The sequence below is a fragment of the Lutra lutra genome, chromosome 5 (genome assembly GCF_902655055.1).
Source record: "Lutra lutra chromosome 5, mLutLut1.2, whole genome shotgun sequence".
NCBI classification, from domain to species: domain Eukaryota; kingdom Metazoa; phylum Chordata; class Mammalia; order Carnivora; family Mustelidae; genus Lutra; species Lutra lutra.
In genome coordinates, this window is record NC_062282.1 from 94,835,024 (window position 1) to 94,861,389 (window position 26,366).

General features: G+C 40.2%; 2 protein-coding genes across 4 annotated transcripts in view; one reads left to right on the plus strand and one right to left on the minus strand.

The window, feature by feature from the left end:
* The first annotated feature begins 1,057 nt into the window (after positions 1-1,057).
* Positions 1,058-20,509, plus strand: SHISAL2B (shisa like 2B). The gene is made up of 3 exons (XM_047728922.1): positions 1,058-1,248; positions 5,593-5,750; positions 20,205-20,509. Exons 1-3 carry the CDS (start codon positions 1,058-1,060, stop codon positions 20,339-20,341), a joined length of 486 nt encoding a protein of 161 aa, XP_047584878.1. The 3' UTR covers positions 20,342-20,509.
* The window catches only part of SREK1IP1 (SREK1 interacting protein 1), a 63,507-nt gene continuing 47,047 nt past the window's right edge, over positions 9,907-26,366 (minus strand). For 2 of the 3 annotated variants that reach the window (XM_047728921.1, XM_047728919.1), the window contains one exon: positions 20,506-26,260. In XM_047728921.1, coding sequence (XP_047584877.1) covers positions 26,046-26,260 — 215 coding nt within the window. In that variant the 3' untranslated portion in view covers positions 20,506-26,045. Of the gene's footprint in view, positions 10,359-20,505; positions 26,261-26,366 lie in introns of those variants that run through there. The other variant, XM_047728918.1, reaches the window with a different exon arrangement.

Consider the following 26,366-nt stretch of genomic DNA (forward strand, 5'->3'; position numbering starts at 1 on the left):
GATACAGAAAAAAAAAAAAATAATAAGAGGAAGGAACACCGTTTTATCTATCTCACCATTCTATGAATGTCAGTCATCTCCTCTCCCACCTTATGGCTATTATTATTTTCTTCTTTACACTCCCAGATGTTCTTTGGTTTACTTCAACGGCATCCATTACTATTGTTATTTTAAAAGACTTTGCAAACAAATGCATCCTTAAATGAGAGTACCACACAAGAGAAATTTCTGCCGCTCTTCAGAACGGATGCAGGTCTTTCTCTCCCTATCTCCTTTGCCTCCTTCTCTTTCTACCCGTCTCTGCAGAAAGCCCTCGCTTTCTTTTCTTGAACCCCTGGCCTGTCCTTCCCTTTGTAGGCCATTTCATATTATATGGAATGCGTGGCTAGCTTTTTGGTGAGAAAACTTGTTACTGTCTTTGATTTTCTTTCTTTTTTTTAACTGGCAGATTTTAATGTTTCACGTGTACTTCTCAAAGACGGAGTACTCCTCACCACCCACCCCCTCTGTATTTCTGTCTTTGGCTCTGCCCAGTACGCAGCCCCAGCACAGGGGTTGGAGGGGGTCGGTGGCCCCCCTGCGGGTGAAGGCTCCCCGGGCCCCACACTGTCTTTGCCTGGACCCCACCTGCCCGGTCCCCGGCAGGCAGAACGGCAACTTCGGCAAACATATACGACACCTTCACTCTTCGCGTGAAATCGCTTTCTGGCGTGCAGTGGAACCAGCTGAGCTCCCCAGGCTGCCGATGAAGTGAGGGGAGCTGGATGGGAATCGAGGGAGCGTGAAGAAAGCCCACGGAGGGAGGGGAAGAAGAGATACAGGGTCGAAGACCGGCAGGAAAAAAGGCCACTCAGTAAGGAGAGGGAGAAGCGCGAGTAAAGCAGACCCCGTGTGGACAGGGGGAGGAGAGAGCGCAGAGGAGGCGCGCGAAGGCTGAACGCGCAGGCTGTCCGACAGACCCCGGCTGGCAGGGGTGCGCGGGCGCGGGCGGTGCTGGACGCGTGCGGTCCGAGGACAGGTCCCGGGGCTCTCGTGCCCCTGTCCGCAGCCGCCCGCGATGAGCGAGGCGACTCGGGTGTGTTCGGGCTACTACAGCCTCAACCACAGCTTCGTGGAACCCTTCGAGTGTCCGCGGAGCGGCGAGGGGGCCGCCCTGCTCTACTGCTGCGGCTTCGCCGACCTCAAGTACTGCTGTAGCGAGCCGGGCAGCTACTTCCCCTACAAGCACAGCTATATGTGGAGCCTCAGGTGGGCAGGGCGGCGGGCTGACGGCGGGCTCTGGGGAGGCGACGAGCGGGGCCACCCCGGGAGTGGCAGGGTCACCTGCTCGGGTCGGGGCCCTCCGGAAGGACATGGAGGCTCCTTGGGCGGGTGAGGGACCCGGAGAGAAAGCGCGCCCGGTTCAGAGCTCCCCCACTCCCCACCCCGGGACGCGCTCGGTGCTGCCCGGGTCCCGCGAGCGTCAGGCTGTGGCCGCCAGAAGTGTGAGTGGGCTCTGGCCCCCGGGGCGAGGCTGGCGCCGGAGGAGCGCGGGCTGTGAGCCCGCCGGGGACCAGTTCCAGGCAGGAGGCTCAGCCCGCAGAGAGAAGACGCGCAGATAACTTGAGGAGGTTTTCATTCTCTTTTTTATTTGTTTGGGCTTTTGGTGCTTTGAATAGAAACGGGGCGACTTTGGGACTCATTTTAATGTATTAACCAAGGACCAGAGTGTTTAAAGTCTCTCTGAGGGTGAGAAGGAATCAAAAAGGGGTGTGTGTGTGTGTGTGTGTGTGCGCGCGCGCGCCAGCGCGCGCCTGTGTGTCTGTGTGTGCGACAGGACTTTACAATTTGCGCTTTTCAGATGATCTGACACTGACCCAGAACCGAACTGGAGACCCACAGGCAGGAAAGATTTTACTCTCTATAACACATACTCTGTAGAACATTTTTCGGGATAGCCCTTTCTTAGCACCTCAGCCACTCGGCCATTACGGGAAAGACAAGAGACTTTCTAAGGTGGAGTCTTTCTTGCCTCTTTTTATTATGATGGGAATTTACTCATTCCACCCAGTATTTATGTAGATATTTTCATTGTGAAATGCTTTCTCCACCCCCCCCCCCCCAAATTGCAACCTTTGAACTCGATTCTTTGATTTTGCCTGGAGAATGAATGTGAAAGAATCCCAAATCCACCTTCAATTGTTTCTCACAAACCTATTAGCTTATGCGTGACAAGAGAGAGACTGCTGGTAAGCAGAAGGGTGTTATTTCTCTAATCCTCTAGCATGATCCAGAATTTGTCACACATGTCCAGTCCACAGCAAGTGACTTTAAATGCTATTTCTTGAGGCAATAAATTATTTTTTCAAGATATATTGCTAGTGTCAAAAAAAAATTTCAGAAGGAGTGCCACATAACCAGTAAGTTCGGCTAACATTGTGTTGTGCCAGAGTGGGGCATAATCTTGGAAAATAATGGCAGCTTATCCCTCTCATTCGGAGAAATAATCAGTATTGCACTGGCATATTATCTGGCCTGTTGGAAAATAGCATAGTAACCCAGCTCTGAGTCTTTCCAGGTGTTAATAATGACGGCAGCACCTTGGACAGAGGCTGGCAACTCTTAAGTCAAACTCGATTGGCAAAGTGCCTGGAATTCTCGGATCCTTGAATAGTTCCAAAGTGATAGGCAGCAGAGCAAAGGTTTATGAGGGCACAAAGAATGAATAGCTTGCTGGGGTCTTCATTCAGCACGGACACAACGGACAGTATGGCTCGGTTCCTAGGACCTACAAAAATCATTTCAACCGAGAGCATCATTGGTAATGTTAAACCTAGGGCTGTTATTAGTTACTGAGCATTGAGAACACAAAGGGGAGGCAAAAATTCAGTGCTTCATTTCCCTCATATTCTTTGCTCTCCGCCCAAATTTAAAATAGTTCAACTGAGCAAAATATTCTCAAAGTCACTAGCATTCGTTCTGAGATTCTGCAGCTGCTGGAGAAAAGCAGAGCGCAGGTACCCCTAGGGAGTAAGCCAAGGTGCTAGGTAGGATAACTGTGACATGAACAAGGTTGCAGCCTCAGACCCCCCATCCCCAGGGACTGGAAAGCAGACCACCATCATGGTGCTGTGAGGAAAGGATAAGGCTCTTTTTCTTGTGGCGGGCCCACCACAGTCTTTTTCCCTCTTCCAAATCCCTAACCTCTGAGGGCTTCCTTTTGTAACCTGCTTTAGGACCTAGGAAAATAATGCCTGTTGCACAGGACAACACATGAGTTCAGTAAGTAGTTGTGAAAATGACTGTTTTAGGAGATTCCTAGAGTTTTGTCTTTAAGCAGAGTTTTGTATGCAGGAAGCAAAGCTTCTATAAAATGGAACTGTAACACAAGCTGTCTGTCAAGATTATGAAGAACTTTCTTTCATTATAACAGAAAGCAGAAAGAGCATGCTCTGTTTCTCCTACAAATCACATGATGGGTTTTTTTTTAATTTTTTTTTTAAGATTCCATTTATTTACCTGACAGAGAGAGATCACAAGTAGACGGAGAGGCAGTTAGAGAGAGAGAGAGAGAGGGAAGCAGGCACCCCGCTGAGCAGAGAGCCCGATGCGGGACTCGATCCCAGGACCCTGAGACCACGACCCGAGCCGAAGGCAGCCGCCCAATCCACTGAGCCACCCAGGTGCCCCACATGATGGGTTTTTAAATTGTGTACATTAAAAGCTCACAATACACATGTGGAATTTAATTAGGTTGACAATCTTACTTTTAAATTGACTAAATTACTTTTTTTACTTTGAGCATTTTTTAAATAACCGGTTCTCATTTCAAGAATCTTTCTAGATGTGTGGCAGCCTAGCTGTCTTGTACAGCAAATAATGTTAATGAAGTGGATTATGTTCCCCTGTGTCTGCACCTAGTCCTAACCCTCCCTGATGCATAGAACCTATAAAAGTTAGCTTTGGTGTCAACAAACATGAAAGACAACTTGCCAAAGCTGGGGACTCTCACCCTTGGAAGAGAGCCCAGAAGTGAGGGCAAACTCCAATTTAAATGCAAAACATATACTGACTCTAGCCACAGAATTATCCATTCCTCACTGTGTGCAGGGCTCGGGGGACTGGGCTGACTTTAAGAGATCAAGCACAAGTATCTTTGGAGGTCTGACTCCAAGTCTGTGGCCAAGGAAGCAATCTCTAAATGGCGGGGGCCCTTATCTCCTAAGTCAAGGATAAAAGGGATGAGCTTAAGCACCTCACTTTTAATTCTGTTCTCCCTTTTTTCCAGAGCTCTAGCCTCCCTAGTCAAATTCTCCCCTCCTTCCCTTTGGTACTTGTCAGAATTGTTGGGGCCCTAATCTCTAGGAAATAGCAGAAGCCTGCAGGCAGGCCAGGACAATGATGAAGAAAAAGGTCATTACTTTTTACGACCATTTCAATGTTGATTACTTTTCAGTGATGATTATACTATAATTTACTTTTTTTTTTAAAAGTTGGTGGGGAGGGAAAGAGAGAACCTCAAGCAGGCTTCTCATCCAGGCTGAGCTTGTCTACAGGCTCCATCTCACCACCCTGAGCTTGTGATCTGAGCAGAAATCAAAAGAGTTGTCCGCTTAAACAACTCAGTCATCCAGGCACCCCTCTATTTACTATCATTTGCTTCTATTTACTATAAGCTAAGTGCCATATTCAGAGCTTTTAATATGTATGCCCAGCACTATGGGAAAGTCAACAGAAGTATGTGCTCTTGAGCAGCTTAAAATCTCTTTATGTATATTTACATACCCACACATACTTTGGATTCGAGAAAGTAAAGTACATATGTTTGCTTCTTAGTCTTTCAAGATAATTTTTTTCCAAGCTCCTTTTCCCATTTAAAAATATGAAGTTCACAGGCTTATGAAAACTGTGTTATTTCTCAAATGATTAGTCTTATAGATAACTGTATCAGAAGGAATTATTACAAAGCGAATGCAGAGAAAATAATATCAGATATACACTTTTTTTTTTTTTTTGAGAAAAAACCAAGGGTTTCTTCTTTAGTGCCAGAAGCCATTGGTGTTATGCTCTTTTAGAAAGGAAAAACTCAGGCTACACCTGAGTGTTATATAAATTCTATAAACATTGCTTTCCTTTCTTCTTTGTTGTAAGAGTCGTAGTTTTGTATATTAGTAAGTGCTATCTTCCACACGTGTCTCCAAAAGAAAAGTTCTCCATTTCTGGTAAAAATTCGCTTCACTACTTTTGCACTGGTCATTATTTTTTTTTCATCTTTTGTGGGTGAACACAATTTTTCCTTCTAAAATATACTAACAGAGGTTTCTTTGACCGAAATATTTTTAGACTCGTCTGAGAGAATGATGTGACCTTTCACCTGCCATATGAGTTCACATGGTTTTCCATACTAATGTTAATATATAAATGTGTAGAGAAAATAGAAGAATTTGAGGAAAGCAAACGTTGACCTGTAGATTTCCATCAGATACTGTTTATACTAAAATAGAGTTTGGTGAGGAATGACTGAAGCGAGAACGAACAATCTTCAGACCTTCTTTTTAGTGTATGTGTAAACCATTTTGTGTGACAGTGAGAATGTTCTTCCTGTTTCTTCAGCATTGGTGCCCTGGTTGGACTGGGAACTGCTGCCCTTGTTCTACTTGCCTTTGTCGTCAGCGTCTGTGTCCTTTGCTACTTATTTCTGTCGACAAAGCCTCAAAGGTTAGACACTGGCCTTAAACTTCAGCAACTCGAGGATTCTTCCACTCAAGAAGGTAATCTGTGTCTATTATCTGCAGCCAACTTCCTGCACTCTATTCAAGAGAATCACCCATCCCTGGGTAACCCACCATCCTGTGAACAATGAATGTTTTTTAAAAATTCAACTCATTATATGCCTTTATAGAAATTCACAGGAAATTAGGCGTTCATGGTGAAAGACTTTTGAGAAATTGGGCCAAAGGACAGAAGAGGGGCAGGATGTAAATGTTCTCATGAAAAACCGCCCATGAATCCAATAAATCCACTCTACTGTATTTAAGGCTCTTAGTTATAAAGGTTTTAGCCTCTTGGAGTTGTTTGTGGTAGAGCCAAAGAAGTCGAATAAATAGAGGAGTGGAATATCTGATAATTAATTCTCGGGGTTGCCTTGCTCTAGATGGGTCAGTCAGTGGTCAGCTGGGTGTTCGCCTGCATGCCTGAGGGCTGCAGAATTCAGAGGAGGCGCCTAAAATATTTCAGAGGCATACAGAAGGAATAGAAAAACAGGAAAGGTAAATAGAAGACCGTCTTTGTTCTTGAACAGATTACGAACTAGGTAGTCTGTGCGCATGTGCGGGGGCACGCTGAGTGACTATAAAGTAGAAAGAAATGTTTTTGTATAGTTTGTGGGACTAGGTCTCATCATCTCAGTTGCAATGTGCCACACAAACGCTAATGGTTAGCATTATGAAATTCAGTCAGAAAGAATGATCATAATTTTTGTGAATATAAATTTCTGTTAGTGTATATAAAAAGCAGTAGTCATAAATTTCGAGATATAGAGAGCATTTTTAATAACAATTTAGAATCTATAAACAGACTACATACAGGTGCCTATGTACATGTATATATATTTAGAATAAGAGACACGTGCTCACTAACTTCTGTTCAAAAAGAAAATGAAGGGGCGCCTGGGTGGCTCAGTGGGTTAAAGCCTCTGCCTTCGGCTCAGGTCATGATCTCAGGGTCTTGGGATCGAGCCCCATATCGGGCTCTCTGCTCAGCGGGGAGCCTGCTTCCTCCTCTCTCTCTGCCTGCCTCTCTGCCTACTTGTGATCTCTGTCTGTCAAATAAATAAATAAAATCTTTTTTAAAAAAAAGAATATATTAAAAAAATAAAAGAAAATGAAAAAATTTACTTTAAAAATTTTTGGAAAATCACTTGCTTGGATGCTGTCTTTTGCTGAACCCTGAAACTTATATTTCTAGAGTACATGCTCTGTGACCTTATCAAATACACCTCACTGAATGATCACATTAGCTCTGCTTTCTTTTTCTGTAGAGCAGGTATCTCTCAGAGGGCGTCTTGTGTCACAGAGCAAGAGGCCAAGGTCCCTTGGCAGTTCTTTTCTGAAGCACCATTAGGAACTGTGTGGCTGAATCGACAGGATGTTAGTTGAATTTAGACCAATGGCTAAGATCCTATTTCTCCACAGGCAAAATGAAGCAGTGGCTTAGTAACTACCAAATCATTAGATCATAAAATTAATTTTTAAAATTTTTAAAAATTCTTTTAAATTTTTAAATTCTTATTTAATTTTAATTTTTTATTAGCATATAATATATGTTTCAGGGGTACAGGTCTGTGATTTATCAGTCTTACAGAGTTCACAGCACTTACCATAGCATATACCCTCCCCAATGCATAAAATCAATTTTTGTCTTTAAATTTTCCTATACATAAGAATCACCTAGGAAGTTCATTAAAACTGCAAACTCCAGACCCCATTTTAGAACAAATAGGTTCTCTTCCCAGCTGAGTAAGCCCTTGCTCCCCTGCTGTCTACTCTCCACAAAGCAGCCAAAGTGCGCCTATTACAAGCTAAGTGAGGTATTGTCATTCCTCTGCTTAAAAACCCTAATCCCTTCCCATCTCTCTTGTTAGATACAGAAGTCTTACTGGGACCTACCAGGGCTTCTGTGGTCTGCTCTCTTCACCTACATTTCTCTCCTCTCCTATGCACAGACACAGTAGTCTCTTTGCTCTTCCTTGATACTCCTCTGCCTCGGGGCCTTTGCATGTGCTGTCACCATTGTCCAGAAGGCTTTTCCCTCAGATACCCATATGACTTTCGCTTTCTTTATATCTTTACTAAAAGTCACCTTCCTAGGGAGTTCGTCCCTGGTCACCATATCTGGCTTTTAACTCCCCTCCAACATTTCATACACCCTTCCTGTTTTATTTTTTCTCCTAAGCATTTGGGACTAATATACTATATATTTTAGTTATCTATTGTGTAACTTTTCTCCACTCCAACTGGAGAGTAAGTTCCTGGAAAGTACTAATTTTCACTTGTTTCCTCACTACTGTATCCCTATGGCCTAGAACATGTGACAAGGTTTGCTGAACGAACTGAATGAGTGGTACTACACCTTTACAGTACATGATCACAGGAGCATCTTTCCTGTGCCCTCTAGAGGCATCAGTCATTAAATGTCTCCCCTATGCCATGCATTGTGCTAAACAGAAGTTGGTTTTCCTGGTTGATCTCAGGGACTGCCCCTAAATGTTATTTCATGTTGGCTCTGAGACCTAGCAACAGAATTAGTTGGCTTGTTGATTCAAGTATTGTAGCCTTACTGCTGCTTAGCTAAGGAGATCCATTAATGCACTTCTGACGTCATTAGAAGAAGCTCCTTTTGTGCACGAAATGTCTCCTCTCAAAAACATCGTGTTTAGGAGGCCAGCAAAACTCAAGACACCTTTCCCGAGTGCTTGCTATTGACAAGGTAGATTTCAGACAATCACTGCCTTCCTGCTGCTTTCCAATGAGGTGATTCTGGTCCTTTGGGTTGATTTTAACCAAATCAGATGTGGTGGAGAGCCCAAAACAAAATAGGTAATCAAGATGTCACTGAAATAGGGAGAGAGGACGGTTTCTATATGAAAGTGACCCGTTAAAGTGAAAATGCTGTGGTGCTATTGTGAACTGTGAGACGCTCTGCTCCAGTGATTCTCCCACCTGGGAACAGGTTCCAGTGCTCTAACTATTAAAAGCAAGACGTCTTTCTTCCACTTAAGGAATGCCTTCAAGGTCAAGGATAATAAAATGTCTACAGAAGAACCAAGTAGGTAAACATAACATCAGAGGAAACTGATTTCATCTTCTTTCAAAATGATTCATTCTTAAGAGTCAACCTCCCATTATTTTACATTAATTTTTACAATTGAGACTGTTTTCATTACAGGCAATTTGGATGGCCCAAAGGGAAAAATGTTTCTGTGCACATCCTAAAACTGACGCAGGGCACTAACCTTTTCTGTTTCTATAAATGACAACCATCTAAGTCTAAAATAGTCTAATCTTAGGAGGTTTTGCCAAGGTTTTTCCTTTGTGTATCTTTATTCTATTGGTCATTTTTTAAAAAACATTTATTTATGAGAGAGAGTGAGAGCGTGAGTAGGGGGAGGAGTAGAGGGAGAGGCCTGAGGGACAAGCAGACTCCCTACTGGGGATGGAGTACAAGGCACGGCTCGATCCCAGGACCCTGAGATCACGACCTAAGCCGAAGGCAGATGCTTTAACTGATTGAGCCACCCAGGAATCCGCTTCTTTTTAATGTATACAATTTAAGCCTTTATAGGTTTTGAATTGATCCTGAAAACAGCAGGCCAGTGGGAGGGACCGCAGAGTTTCACTGGGCTACCTCCAGGGCTCACTTTGTGCACAGGAACTGTCACTGAAAAACTGATTGCCTTTAAACTGTGTCCCATTGTTATTTTCTTCCCTTTTTTGTGTGTGTTTTGTTACGCATGTTTCCAATGCCAGTGTTTAAAAGAATCCTCTTGCTTGTCAGTTGTATGGTTCCAAGAAGATGGCTGTGGGCAGGGCCTCTTCTGGAGTAGACACTCTTGAGGGGGAGGACTCATTTCGTAGGATGTGTAAGAATGAATGGCTAACAAAGAAGCAGTTTGAGGGGGTGAATGTACTAGATCCCTGCTTCTCAAGATTTTCCTCAGGAAAATCCTAAAAGGTGGATGAGAAAGGAACTTGTACCTCCAGAATTCCAGGGGCTACACTGGAAAGGCTTGCCTGAGACCTCTGAGCTTTAAGTTATTTCAAGTTCCTATTTTATTTTATTTTTTTCCCATCTTATTTTTAAAATTTACATCATTTTTTCAATTTGGCTGAATGTAATGGCTTGTTTGAGTCTAATAACATCTTCTCCTTCTCATATCTGAAGAAAATTGGTGCTCCGGGAAAATCACGCACATCCAGCCTGTGGTTCCGAGTACCCACTGACACTCTGGGGGTGTGGAGCGGGGTGGAGGCCTGTGGAGAGGGGCTGCTGGAAGCAGGGTTCTAGATGGAAATTAAAAGAGCAGACATCAGTAGAGCTGCTTGGCACCAAATAAAAGAATACAGTTGCGCAGAGATAACACACAACTCCAAGCCCCTGTATCTGGTGGGCTCTTTTGTAAAGGCAGGAGATACAAATGAAAACAGGTAAGCAAATGCTCACAAAGGTGCAGCTGTCTGGGAGAAAAACATAAATTACACATGGCGTACTGAGAAACCACATCTGAAGATCACACAATTGTTTCTTCTGCCCATGAACAAAATATGACTCGGACTGGCTCCAAATTGTCTGCAGTATTTTTTTCTTCTTGGAAGAGTCACCTGGAAAGAAAAACCTCTCTTTCAACTCACTTTTATTGATGGAAAATTAGAAAATATAGAGAAACAAACAAACAGTGTATTCCGTGGCCCCACCAAACAGAGATGAGGGTTGTTAACAACACGTTGAATTCTTCCATGGATTTGTTGTATGCAGCTCTACATATATGAGTATAACAAAGTGGGGGAGGGGGTGAGTCTTATGCTTTTTTTTCACTGAACAGTATCAGCATCTTTATTTGCCAATAAATAAATGCCTTTGCCATAGACTAGTTCCACTTTTATATCCTGATGGAGTGCTGTGTTTTTTTTATTCTTTTATTTCAATATAATTTTACATTTCCAGAAAAATTGCAAGAATAGTATAGAAGTTTGTATACATCTCCTCAGATTTACTTCATTGTTTTTTGGTTTTTGTTTTTTTAAAGATTTTATTTATTTATTTGACAGACAGAGATCACAAGTAGGCAGAGCAGCAGACAGAGAGAGAGGAGGAAGCAGGCTCCCCGCTGAGCAGAGAGCCTGATGCAGGGCTTGATCCCAGGACTCCAGAATCATGACCTGAGCTGAAGGCAAAGGCTTTAACCCACTGAGCCACCCAGGCGCCCCAGATTTACTTCATTGTTAATATTTGCCTCATCTTCTTTACCATTGACTTTCTCTCAAGGCATATTTTCTAAATCATTTGAAAATAATTTGCAGATATCATGCCTTTTAACCATAAATATTTCAGTCAGTGTTTCCTAAAAACAGGATTTTTTTTCCTTACATAGTTACATTATGTTTATCAAAGTCAGGACATGACATGTAACACTGAAACAGTAATATTATCTGATCTGCAGTTCATATTAAAATTTTGCCAGTATCCTTAATAGCAATGTTTTTCTCATCTAGGATCTAGTCTTGGAATTCGTTGTCATATTTCTTTAGCCTCCTTTAATCCTCAGGCTTCCTTTGTCTTTCATGATCTTGACATTTTTGAAAAGCAGAAGCCAGTTATCCTGTAAAGTGTCTTTCAATTTGTCTGATATTTTCTCATGATTGGAGAGAGATAATACGTTTCAACAAGAATACCACAGGAAGTCATAGTCTCAGGGCATCCCATCAGGAAGCACATAATACTGGTTTGTCCCATTAGGCGTGATGTGAACTTTGATTCGTTGGTTAAGGTTGTATTTGCTGGATTAACACATTGTAAAGTCACTATTTTCTCCTATTAATTCCTAAGTAATCTGCAGAGAGGTACTTTGAGACTGAAAATATGATATTCCTCCTCAAACTTTCATCCACTCATTGATGGTTCTTGATTGAGTTTTTTCATTCAAAATTTCAAAACAATTTTAAAACTATTATTACAATAGTTCTAAAATGGCGACTTTCCAAGCCCCATATTCCTTTGACGTTGATTGTTTGTTATTCTACTATAAGGAAGAGCTTTCCCTTCTCCCTCTTTATTGATCTATTGACCTTTATTGACCTTTAGTGACCTATTCATTTATTTTTTTCAGATCAGTACAGACTCAGATGCTTTGTTTTAAAATATTCTATGACTGTCATTATTTGTTCTGATCCTTACATTGTCTCAGATTTGGCCTGTGGGAGCCCCTTTAAATTGGGTTCTTTGTCCTTCTGAAATGTGTCCATAATTTTTTGAGAACTTTTTGGCTTTCTGTCACAAAATGCTGTGTCACAAAATGTTCCAGGCAGCCTATATGTCCCCTGTTCCAGCCCTGGAATCTGACATTTATCTAAAAAGCCAGGTTCATTTTAGTTGGGAACAGTATTTAGAAAACAAAATCCAAGTATACCATCTTTTACTATTGACTTTGAACTAGCTCATATTTTTTTTTCATTACACACATACATTGCACAAACTAAGTATTTTCTTAGCATAAATCCCTGAGAATAGACTTGTTGACCAAAGGACAGGCACATATTAAAGGCTGTGGATACAAGTTGCTGACTGCCCTCCAGAAAAGTACTATTTCAGGGGCGCCTGGGTGGCTCAGTGGGTTAAGCCGCTGCCTTCGGCTCAGGTCATGATCTCGGAGTCCTGGGATCGAGCCCCGCATCGGGCTCTCTGCTCTCTCGGGGAGCCTGCTTCCTCCTCTCTCTCTGCCTGCCTCTCTGCCTGCTTGTGATCTCTCTGTCAAATTAAAAAAAAAAAAAAAAAAGTACTATTTCATACGTACTATTGTTTCAAAAGATTTATGTTTTACTAATTTCCTTGAAAAAAAAATATAGTGTTTTTATCTCAAATTAAGAGTGGGAGTAGACTTTTTTAAATTTATTTTTTATTTTTTATTAACATATAATGTATTATTAGCCCCAGGGGAACAGGTCTGTGAATTGCCAGGTGGGAGTGGGCATTTTAATGGTTAAGTCATTATTTCTTCTTTTTAAAACTATTTCTGAGTAATCTCTCCACCCAACATGGGGTTTGAACTCTTGATGCCGAGATTAAGAGTTGCATGTTTTTCCAGTGGAGTCAGCCAGGTGCCCCGTCATTTCTTTTGTGGCATACTGTTGTTCATATCTTCTACATGTTTTTCTGTGGGGATGTACATTTTTCACTGCTTTAAAAGAACTTACACACAGCAACTCTTTTCTGCACATATTACAAAAGTTTTCACACTTGTTTCCCTTGTAATTTAGTTTGTGCCAATTTTTTATTTATAGAAATTTCTCCTTTTGTATTTTCTCCCCTTAGTTTCATACTTAGACAATTCTCACCTTTGGGGGTGCCTGGCTGGCTCAGTTGGTAGAGCATGTGATTTCTTAACCTTGGAGTTATGGTTTCAAGCCCCATATTGGGTGTAGAGATTATTTGAAAAAAAAAAAAAAATAAAAATTTTAAAAGTCTGAAAAAAAAGGAAAGTTCTCACCTCACTATAAGATACAAAGATATTCACCCATATTTTCTTCTAATATATTTATTCGTTTTTATGTTTAAATTTTTATAATGTGGAAATTTTAGTTTTGGTATAAAATATGAGGTAGGGATTTGTTTTTTTATTTTGCAGATAAGCCCACTGTCCAAATATCTATTGGATAATCCATCTTTCTCTTGACAATTTAATATGTCGTAAACTGAATTATTATATATACTGTGATCTGTTTTTAGACCTTCTGCTCTGTGAATTTATCAGTCTATTCATTCTTAAGTGAAAATATATTTTGAAAATTATTCTAGTGGTATAATTTTAATATCTGACCAGGCAAGACTTTCTCCTCCCTCCCATTATGCTTCTTTTTTTTTTTTTTTAAAGATTTTATTTATTTATTTGACAGAGAGAAATCACAAGTAGGCAGAGAGGCAGGCAGAGAGAGAGGAGGAAGCAGGCTCCCCGCTGAGCAGAAAGCCCGATGTGGGGCTTGAACCCAGGACCTGGGATCATGACCTGAGCCGAAGGCAGCAGCTTAACCCACTGAGCCACCCAGGCGCCCCCCCATTATGCTTCTTTATCAAAGTTTCTTGGCGACTCTTGTAATGTTCAGGTTTCCAAATGAATTTTTGAGTCACATTGTCAAATTTTTAAAATCAAGTGGTATTTTGATGGGTTTTGCACTAAATGTATAGACAACTTTGTAGCCTTAACACCCATTCAACAAAACTCTGCTCAAAACTCTTATTAATTAGTCTGCCAAATTATTTTGTAATACCATTATTTGTTTCAGAAAGACTTAAAAAAAAAAGATTTATTTATTTTCAACAGTGAGTGAGCAAGAGAGCAGGAACAGGGGGAGGAGCAGAGGGAGAGGGAGAAGCTGACTTCCCGCTGAGCAGAGAGCTGGATATGGGATTCGGTCCCAAGACCCTAAGGATCACAACCTGAGCCAAAGGCAGGCGCTTAACCGACTGAGCCACTCAGGCATCCTTTCTAAAAAAAAATTTTTGTTATTTTTTAATATTTATTCATTTGAAAGAGAGAGCACAAGCAGTGGGAGGGACAGAGGGAGAGGGAGACTCCCCGCTGAGTGGGGAGCCCACCACTGGGCAATGGAGCTGAAGGCAGTCTCTAACTATCTGAACCACCAAGGCGCCCCCACAAAGCCTTTAAGAACTCACTGAGATCTTAGTAGAAGATGGGGTAATTTGAACTCAACAATAGAAAAGGTTCTGTGCCTCCTAAAGGCAACTTTCTACTTACAGTAACGAGTCCGTAATTTCCTATGACTGCTTTTGTTCCTAGATGTAGAAAATCAAACTGCCTAGCAGAGCTATTACCACATTCAGTATTTGTGGGTCTTCATCAAAGCTAAGGGTTAGGCAATCTTGGCTGATGTTGGAACCAATGACCAAAATAGAAGCTAGTCTCTTGTTGTGAAATTCATTTAGAGGATTTTAAATATGAGCTAAGTTATTTGTGAGTTATGTTAGTCGCCGGTGGTTGGAAAAATTTAATAATGCAGAAAAGAAAAAGGAAAAAAAGGCCTGTGGTGGAAAAAAATAGGATAGGAAAAATATTTCTGGATAGAACTGCCTTCTCTCATTGATGGATGGATAAAGCCAAAGGGCAAGTCTAAGATTGTAGCTTTTACGGTGAATTTTTAACTACATTTATTTGAGATACATATACATATATATATATTTTTAAAGATTTTATTTATTTGACAGAGGGAGAGAGAAAGCACAAACAGGGGGAGTGACAGAGGGAGAGGGAGAAGCAGCCTCCCCACTGAGCAGGGAGCCTGACGCAGGACTCAATCCCAGGACCTGGGGATCATGACCTGAGCTGAAGGCAGTCACTTAACCAACTGAGCCACCCAGGAGCCCTGAGATACTTATATATTCTTAAGAAGACAGGGTCCTGCACAGGGTAAAGCACAATACATCAGCAGGTCACTGGGAAAGTTTTGCCCACTTCACCATTAACTTGGGATCCAGCTCCATGCTTCATATTAAATTCGAAGGGAAAATATCCTCTTGCAGATCAAAACCACTTAGGGTACAGTTTTTTTTTTTTTTTTAAGATTTTCTTTTCTTTTCTTTTGACAGAGATCACAAGGAGGCAGAGAGGCAGGCAGAGAGAGAGAGAGAGGGAGGAAGCAGGCTCCCCGCTGAGCAGAGAGCCCGATGCGGGGCTCGATCCCAGGACCCTGGGATCATGACCTGAGCCGAAGGCAGAGGCTTTAACCCACTGAGCCACCCAGGCGCCCCTAGGGTACAGATTTTTAAGGTGGCTTGTTTTCACTAGTTGGAACTATGGGATGAGCGGATTGTGTAGATTTTCCACCCAGGAGTAAAGTGAGCCAGCTAATTAGGAATTAGAAGCTGCGGTAGGACTGAGAATTTTACACAGAAGCTAGGGGGATGGAGGCAGATAATGCGAGTAATGCCTAATTACAGTTCTGGCCTGATACTCAAAGAGACAAAGACCTACAGGGGTCTCCAGCATTCTTTTGATATTTTGAAATGGCAGGCAAGGGCAGAGTTCATAGAAGTGTTTTAAGATAAATGGATTTCTGAGGACTGGTTCTAAAAGTGAATGCAAAATTTAACCATTATCAGAAAAAATCTATTGGTGCATTTCATGATGAGGATACGTGCAAAGATTGTTTGATGAATTGGATTTGAATTCTGGCAAAGGCCAAAGTTTTAATATAAACGCCAGTCTGAGAGGTATAGGATTAAAGGAAGGTTGAGATTTCCCTTTGATGACCAGACACCAAAAAAAAAAGAATGAGCAGCAGAAAGAACAACTGATATCAAACCCAGAAAAGACCAAAAATGTTGGAGCTTCGCAGTCTGCATTCAGTAAGGAAAAGGAGGAATTCAATAAGGAAACCCTTTTATGTGTAACAAATCCCTTGGGAGCTCAATGGAATTATAGATTTCTTATTTAAAATCTAACCCTGGGACGCCTGGGTGGCTAAGTTGGTTGGACGACGGCCTTCGGCTCAGGTCATGATCCTGGAGTCCCTGGATCGAGTCCCGCATCAGGCTCCCAGCTCCACGGGGAGTCTGCTTCTCTCTCTGACCTTCTCCTCGCTCATGCTCTCTCTCACTCTCTCTCAAATAAATAAATAAGATCTTAAAAAATAAAATAAAATAAAATCTAACCCATGTTGTAGTCCTGGGACAGAAAAAGAGGCTGCTGATTTTATCCTTGTTGGTTAAGAAATTAACTTCTATTTATCAAAGCAAAACTAGGAAAAAGTGAAGTTGCTCATACTTTTCCTTCTGTCTCTTTTAAAGTTATTCCAAAGGGATACAATTAGCTGGACTTTATTATCACTGTAGCTACTCACTGCAGTTGTTTTTCTCTACATCCAATTATTCCAACTTACCAGAAAGATGTACACTGAAAGCACCTTTGGGTTTTTTTTGTTAAGTTTTGAGAAGAGAGTCAACACTAGGGGTGTTAACTTGCTAATCAAAATTCCTGCTTCAAATGACATTGGTATGGTGTTTATAACAAATCTTTTCTTGTTGGCGAAGCAAACTGATTCTATTAGGGGGACTGCCTTACCTTAAGAAGCCAATCTAAGAACCTAGATATTCGGGGTGCCTGGGTGGCTCAGTGGGTTAAGCCGCTGTCTTCGGCTCAGGTCCTGGGTTCGAGCCCCGCATCGGGCTTTCTGGTCAGCAGGGAGCCAGCTTCCTCCTCTCTCTCTGCCTGCCTCTCTGCCTACTTGTGATTTCTCTCTGTCAAATAAATAAATAAAATCTTTAAAAAAAAAAAAAGAACCTAGATATTCATCAACAGATGAATAAAGATGTGGTATATATACACAATGGAATACTACGCAGCCATCAAAAAATGAAATCTTGCCATTTGCAACTATGTGGATGGAACTAGAGGGTATTATGCTTAGCGAAATAAGTCAATCAGAGAAAGACAATTATCATATGATCTCCCTGATATGAGGAAGTTGAGAGGCAATGTGGGGGGCTTGGGGGGTAGGAAGGGAATAAACGAAACAAGATGGGATCGGGAGGGAGACAAACATAAGAAACTCTTAATCTCACAAAACAAACAGAGGGTTGCGGGGGGTAGAGGGGTAGGGAGCGGGTGGTTGGGTTATGGACACTAGGGAGGGTACATGCTATGGTGAGTGCTGTGAAGTGCGTAAACCTGGCAATTCACAGACCTGTTCCCCTGGGGCTAATAATAGATTATATGTTAATAAAAAATTAAAAAAAAAAAGCCAATCTAAGAAACAAATTTGTATCTACACCAATTAGAAGGATCCGGTAGCCAAGGGAATAAGAAGCTAGGGCTGTGAGAATGGGTGTCTTTGTAAGTCCTGTAATACTGGAATATGTTTTCTTTTTTTTTTTTTTAAGATTTTATTTATTTATTTCACAGACAGAGATCACAAGTAGGCAGAGGCAGGCAGAGAGAGAAGAGGAAGCAGGCTGCCCACGGAGCAGAGAGCCCAGTGTGGGGCTCGATCCCAGGACCCTGGGATCATGACCAGAGCCGAAGGCAGAGGATTTAACCCACTGAGCCACACAGGTGCCCCAATACTGGAATATGTTTTCAAGCCTTTAAATCTCAGAGGGCAGTAGATGGGTTAGAGAAACTTTTTGAGTTGCTGCCAGAAAATACATAATGGAAACTAGAGCGGTTAGAATGGAGATGACTTAGAGAGAACCCCTAAGTTAGGAAATAACCTCCTGAATTTATTTCTCATTAAAAAAAAAAAGACGAAAACAAAAACTGTATGTGACAAGGTAGATAAAAACACCGTGAAAAGTGTTTGAAAGTCTTACTGAAGTATCTTACGATTCTAAGTATATGAAAACCTTAGGAAACATGAAGGACTGGAATTAACCAACATTCAGTTCAGACTTCCAGGAACTCCAATAAAAATTTAAATTTTCGATGTTTAAAGAAATGTTTGTGCAAGATGCAAAAGTCACCCAGATAATCTGCAACTAATTTACATCTTATATCCTTGATCTTTACCTGCTAGAATACTGAAGAGGACAAACAATGCTACACCAGTCAAAAATTAACCTATAAAAATGTTGTTTTTCTCATGTTACATGAGGAAAACAGTTTCAGTGGTCCCCACAGAGAATAAGTTCCATTACTTAAGTGCTTCGTAGCTAAATTTTCCTCTACTGTTTTTTAAAACTCCATTTTGCAAGTAAGTCAAGTCAAATGTATCAGTTTATTAGATTTTCATGCCAGCCTTTCCAGTTACTCCATTTAGCAGAATTATTGTTGACTGGCCATTGAGCTACTTGACAGGCTAGAAAATGTTGTGCCTATAACAAATTAACTTTTTAAAAATCAAATTATATGGCTGAAACACTGTGATTGAATGTTGAGAAGGAGAACCTTTTCTTTCTTTCCTTCTTTCTTTTCTTTCTTTCTCTTTCTTTCTTTCTTTCTTTCTTTCTTTCTTTCTTTCTTTCTTTCTTTCTTTCTTTCTTTCACCACCACCACCACCACCACCACAGAGGTTCGAGTTATAAAATAAAGCCATCTAAGCCCTATACTTTAAACTTACAGTATTTTAAGATGAGCTCAGAGAACAATACCACCCACATTTCAGTTTGGTGGGCATGATCTGGGAGCTAGAGTGAGACATCATTCTTTATACCTTATAAATAATATTGCCCTGTGAGTGCTGAGTTCTGGTATCAACCCACAGTGGGGGTATTCTGATGGGGCCTGGGAAGCAGTCTGTACATTATTTATAAATGGGCAAAGCCAGGCAGCATGAACACACTGAAAGACGAGAATCGACTTATGCAAATAGCAAAGGGTAGAAGAAGGACCTGTTTCTAATAGTGGAACCTCTTGGCCAGTGGGTCCTGCTTCCTCTGAGGCAGGTTCAGAGCGAATTTTTCTAAAGGAGACTAATTAGGGAGGAAGATGGTGGTAGGAACCAAAGGGTTGAGCCCTGAGGGACTCCTAAATCTAAGAGGCTGGGAGAAAAAAGGACAGAGGAGACCGAGAAAGAGACAGGATGTGAGTCAAGAAAGGGTGGTATCCTGGAGGCCAAGGAAAGAAAATGCAGACAGCATGCAGACTATGAAGTGGGCTAGGGATTCAGCACCAGGAGAGCCTTAGCGACAGTGAGATTTATCTACTGCTTCTACATATTTATACATTATTTAAATTTGTATATATTGGCAAACTAAAGGACACAATTACTTTTCTTTTTTTAAAGATTGATTGACTGATTTAGAGCATCTCATGCAGACTCCACGCTGAGTGTGGAGCCCGATGTGGGGGCCTCGATGTCACGATCATGACCTGAGCCTAAATCAAGAGTGGGACGCTTGACTGACTGACCCACCCAGGCACCCCCTTAACTTTTCTAACACTCATTCTTGAAGAATGATCCATTTCTTTGCTATAAGCTTTAGTTTTTGTGATGAGCAAAGGTCCATATTCCTCTACCCTTGTACATCTTGGACTCATATTTACGTGGAATGAGTGAATGAGATTGTGGCACAAATGTGGTTTTAAACATTACATCTAAACGGATTATGATCGCAAAGCCTTAAGAGGACTGCAAATTATTAAGATAAGCTTTAGTATAATTTTGTTCACTTTTATGCATAGGGATAGTCATACTTTTACTAAGTAACCCAGAAATTGTTGCCTTCTTCCCAAATGTGTAATTTCCTCCGTGGAAGCATGGAATACAAAAGGGTAAGCACGGAAATGAAATTCTTACTTCTGTTACTAAGTGTTTCTCTAATTTGACTTTCAGAAGAAAATGCTCAAAACAACCTCAAAATGATTAAACTCTCACTCATCCACATAGCATTTTCAAGACATATTTTCAATATGGCTCCAAATGTATTTTTTAAGCACACACAAAGCCAAATTTTATGTCATAGTTCCAGATAATTATTTCATTTTGTTTTGTATGTTGCAGGGAACCCAAGCAGGAAAACCAAAGCCCCCAATTCAAATGCAGCATCAAATTCAACAATTGAAACGTCCTATGAAGCTGATGATGTAATTCAAGATCCAAAAATGGATACAACACAAATCAAAACTGTGTATTATTAAAAAGCCTGTGTTGCAAAAAAGCTCACTGGAGAGATGGAGCAATACAAAGAAAGAATGCATTTCAAATACAGTGTAATTGTACTATTCAAAAATTCACCATTTACAAAGCAAGACCCAGCTGCATTTTTTGATTATTCAGTTAATTTATTAAAAACCCACTAAGGTTTCTGATCATGTGCAGTTTACTTTTATTTGCTAATTAAGATGTTTCTGTATTACATGAAATTATGCTAATACTTCAGGAGAAATTAAAGAACGTATCAATAACACAGACGAGTGAAACTATGCCAGTGTGGAACGATGAAAGATTTGTCACATTACAAACATTTCACAATTCTTTTGATACTTAGAGGCAGTTCTTTTTATGAGAAGATTCTGAACAGGTAAATCTCGGGGGGGGGGGGCGGTGGTCTTCTAAAACAAAGGTGGCCTGTTAAGCCTCTTAGAGATAAACCGCTACCTTTTTTCAGGGCTTGCTGGGTACAAAATGAATGTACTATGTTTATAAAACCTAATGTTCAATAACAAAATACGTTATAATGAATAATCTGCATAATAAATATTTTCTGCATACCAAGGATAACCATAACAAAACTCCTTCACTGATAAAATTCCTACGGAACTCCTAAAATGAAAGTTTTTTAAAAATAAATTCTCTACTCCCACCTAAGGCTATTGCATTAATACTGTTAAGACATCTAGAAACAAAACTATGGTTTCTGCACATTATAATTGTCTTAGATTTTTATTCCTAAGTATGATTTCTATTACAAGAACACAGACCTTGTTTTCTAATGGAATTCACTAGGAAAAAAAGGATTACTTTTAAAAGCTGGCTCTGCCCAACACATCCACTGTGTTGTGTAAAATTACTGTAATTGAAAGAGTAGCCTTTCGAAATGTGTCAAATATGGCTTCTCTGGTCTGGGTGGGCGGAAAAAGGAATGCCCTATTCCTTTTGGCAGGCAAAGCTCGGGTTTCAAAACTTTCTACTATTAGGCTGTCAAAATTTTGACCAAGAACTGGGGGTATCTTCTGTACTAGCATTGTGCAGAAGTTTCTGTGGTGATGGAAATGTTCTTTCTGTATCTGCACTGTCCATGGTAGCCACTAGCCACATGTGGCAACTGGGCACTAAATGTGGCTCGTGCAACTGAAAAAGACATTTATATTTATTTAATTCATCTAAATTCAAATAGCCATGGGTGGCTATATTGAGAGTATAGCTCCAGATCATTACTGCAACATCCACTGCCTGTGCTGGATTTCACACTGGCTGTCCTGATACACAGATATTCAAAATTACACTATTAACCAGATGTTGCCTCAGGCAAAAACCTGGGATGAGAAAGTTAAGGCGCTGGTATAGTTCTACCTTTGCTCTTCAAGGGCAAGTGCAGGTGCCATAGATGGTACAGGAAGCAGGCAAATGGGTCAAGGCCAGCAAAATGCTCATGGTCCCCCAAACTCCTCTTAACCTGTGAAAGGTACTGAGGCTGGGCATGGCCGAATGTGTGGCTGGTTGGGGCCCCTGGGCTCCGAAAGTCTGATTACCGTCATGCTGGCTTTTAAGACACATACTCTCCTTGAATGCCTACTGCCCAGGAAGATGGAATGCCAGCACTAGTACTAGGTATAGTCCCTGCCAAGCCAGCTTACCTGAGGGAGAGCCACCAGGCTCAACCAGGGGGCCAACTGGTATGTGTCTCTGTAACTCTGAAATAGTTGTGCTTCACACACTGAGACAAAATATTAAGAAAGTGAGAAGCCTCATCAAATTACAACCAAGTCTATAGAGTGAAAACGATTTTAAATAATTTTTTTGGGTGTAACAAATACTAACCTAGGGACAGAATTTGAGTCAGTCAAAAATAATCTAAAACAAACTTCCTTAAAATAATCTAAGAATTTAAGACAAAACACATTTTCAATTATGCACATATGCGGGTCATTCTGGGGATGGGTCTGATAAGGAATATAGTAGCTTTATGTGTTTTTAGAAGACAAGTCACTGGAATCTTTGGTAATCATCAAATCTTAGAAAGAAAAGTGGGTCTAGAAGAAGAGGACATGATAGGAATATACAAATAACAGGATGCAAAAGATTCAAGTTATTTTTTATGTGGCCTTCTCATGCGAGCAATTTTAAAAATTCTTTAATTGGATTTAGAAGTGGGTGAAAGCAAACCTCAATAGAAGTCATTTCTTTCCTTAAAACTCTCTCATGGTGTCTCATGAGATTCAAGTCCAAGCTTCCAAACATGGAACTTAAGACCACCTTCTCGTGTTCCTGAGGACCTACAAAAGTAGTCTTAATTCTTCCCACTTCTTGCCTCACATATTGCTTGCAATTCTTCACACACGCGTAACTCAGATCTTTCTGTTGTGGTCTCTGTTCACAGTACCCACTCAACAGTAACTGCCAGCACTTCCACTTTCATCCTCCATCAAAATCCAAGACAAACAATACTTTCTTTAGGTTGCCTCTTCTAACTGCTTCAGGCAAGCTAAGTAACCTTCTGTGTTTCTATAAATGCACACTCACGTCAATTACTGCACTTAGCACAGTGTTGTGTTCTGCTGCTGCTTCTACCAACTAAACTAGGAACCTCTTCAGGGAAGCCAATGTGTCTTAACAATCTCTGTATCCCCAGTACTTGGCGGACTGTTTGCCATGCCAGGCGCTTAATCGGTGTTTGCTGAATAAAGGAACTGATGGCATTTCTATCAACGTTATTCATAACTCTGCAACCTAGTTTAACTGAAGGTGACCTGGGGTTATATAATTTTAGACAGAGTCAATTGTAAATACAGACACATAAATTGTTTTACTCCTTATTTATTGATGTTTTGGCCTCAGAGAACCAAAGATATAAACGGATATGTATGAAGGGTGAACAACTAGGGATACCTCAGAGATATTTTAGCCAAAAGATAATAATGGAGAAAAGAGAGAGAGAATTGTATAGGGAGTAGATCCATCAGCTAAAAGCAATAGCCTTAGGTATTCAGGTAATCAGGTTACAGATACAAAGCTAAACATAAATTCTATATGCATCTAGTGAAAATGACACACATTTATTGGTAAGAATGTAAATATCAATTACCTGCTTAAAGAAGTTGAATGTGTTTAACAGTTGTATTAAGTCAAACTTTACCATTACAGAATGCTACCTTATTACCTATAATTTCTAAAATGAATAATATTACTTGAATTATACTAAAATATTGCTAAGCATATACATTAAGGAGGGGAAGAGGTCTCAGAGATAACTGGGTACAATATGTTATAGATGAAAGACACCCAGGCCCAGAGAAGCTAAATGATTTAGTTAAAAGTCACACAGGTGGTTAGAAAGGCCACGACTTTTTAGATTTTTACTGTTAAATTCATTTTTCCTTCTGCTACATAGCGTCTCAGGGAAAATTTCACTAATCTTCCAAAATTTATGAATGAGATCTATATCCAATCCCACTAACAAGATCATTTTAGATGAAAATTAGTGAAAAGAAATGAATTTTATTCAGATGAGAGATTTCATAAACTGTTCTCATACTATGGGAAATTTACTTAAGAATAATTCCAAGAATATTATCTAGTAGAAAAAATTACTGAGCATTAAAGGTTTTTAATTTGCACACTGTATTAGTTAACAAGTGCTGAATTGTATATAACTCTTCTGGACAATTATTAATTGTGCCCCCATTCAGGAAACAAATCTAACGAGCCAATTATTACTCTCTACAATAAACAGAAATAAAACTCACAAATACCTGAATTAACTTTGTTTCACTACAATTATTAGCATTTTTAACCCTGTTACACATTCAATAGGATGAGGTCATCCTTGTGCATGCAGCATTTTTCAATCATTTTTAAAAGTTTTTTCTATTTTTTTTCATCATTATAATCAAAGAACCGTATTTTCGTAAAATGCAGTTTAAAAAATACGTAAAATATAGCAAAGGCGAAACAAACCCTTAAAAAACAGTAACTCTGTTTCTCTTCAACAACTGACAGAACTACCAAAAAGAGAAAAAGGTGAGGGGAGGACTTCTTTTTGAGGAGGCCATCTGACTAAATCAGATTATGGAAAAGCTAGAAGTGTGAAAGCTTCCTCAGCTGTACCGCTCGAATAGGGATGGTGATGTGGCTTCCCTAGAATGGGAATATGGTGAGCACAGGTCTGAGGAGTCAGAAAGCCCCCTAGTCTGACTGAGGTCATGACTGAGGGGAGCTGCATGAGGAATCAGTACACCTTTCCAGCTTGGGAGGATACGTGTACTTACCTGATTTCACCAAAATGATTTCACCTGTAGCCATGTCTGTAGGTGAGCAACTTGAAAATTTCTAACTGCACCACAGTGAGGTACCTGCAGTCTTTGGTGCGGAGCCATGATAACTGGGTGACATCTGACGCTGCTATACCAGTAAGTGTTTGACTTACTGGATGTCAGGGCTATCTAAATACTAAGCAAAGTAAGTGACACTGATCACTGTGAAATTAAAAATGTAAGAAACACTTCTATCTACTAATATATGTTTGAAAATGCTTACCCATATAAAATTTCCATTGTTATATAAAGGCTTTCATGATGCAACTCCCTGGCTCTTAAGTTTAAAAAGTACAGAATAAAATTCTTAATCCTAAATTTTTGTCACTGCACTTAAGGTCTACGACTGAAGTAAAAGAGAGAAACACCCCCAAACTGGTCATTATTGAAACCATAAATTCAGTGTGAAACCAGCTTCAAAACTACAAATTATTTTAGACAAATAAATATATATGTTCACATTTATAAAAATTTTCCACATTACTCATAGAAACAAGCTTCATAAAATTTACATACAGAATACAATAAAAATCAGTTCTAATGATGATTTAGCTGTCATCCTCCTAATTAAAAAGTTCTGTGTTTGAGGTATCACTTGAAGAGATGCCAATATGGCACAGTTGTAAAACAACCCAGGAGTCTGTCCTAAAAATTCTATCCAACACAGCAACATCTCTATGAGGCAGAACTACACTTGTCTTTTTAAACAAGGAAGGAAATTATAATTGTTACAGTTCAGAGGAGGCAGATACTAGACACTCTGTTTTGTGTAACAGTAAATATTCCTTATAAATATTTTCATTTCATCTTTCTGCCAACCCGTTCATTTCAAATGTTCTAATTAAAACCAAGTAAGCAGCTTCATCTCCTATGACATCAAAAAAAGATGAGATCCAAAAACAACAGTGAAAAATTTCACCATCTTTATATATTATCATAGGATATAAAGCTATTAAATCTTTCAGAGTCCAGAGCAGCAAAGCATTATCTCCTACCTCACTTTATCACTGGAAGGTGGATACTTGATGCAACAAATATTCATTAAGTGCTAGGTAGATTATCTGTGTTGACTGTAGTAAAGCCATTTACAACCAACTTAGGAAGCAGTAACACTAGTCGGATGAAGAGTCATGAATACCAAAAATGATGTGTTTTGTATGCACAAATATCCATACTTGGGGCATGTCTACCAAGTAGTAAGACTGATTCAATACTTTAGAGTCAGCACATTAAAAATGTATTGCCAGATGACAATGGTCCCATATATGAAAAAAATGTCTATATGGAAAAGGCTGTGATTTATTGCAAGGCATAATTATATAGCAAATTCCAAGGAAGGTCAGATAATTTTCAAAACCAATTTTAAAATTTAATGGCTTAGGCCGAAGATCCAGTTACTTTTTGGAGATCTCAGAAGGATTAGGGGTGGAAGAATGCTTTTCCTTTTTTCTCTTCTTTTTTTCCTTTTTGTGGTGTTTCCCCCTTTTTGACTTATTCTTTTTTTCTTTTTTCTTTTCTTTCTTCTGATATTTTTGTTTCTTTTGTTTTGAAGTGTCCTCTTCAGTGGAACTGGATGAATAAGACCTATAGGCAATAATACATACTGACTGATAATTGCATTTATGGCAGATAGGTAAAATTTAAATGGGATTTTAACTGCCTTAAATCATTCTTGGAGCAAGGTGAGGTA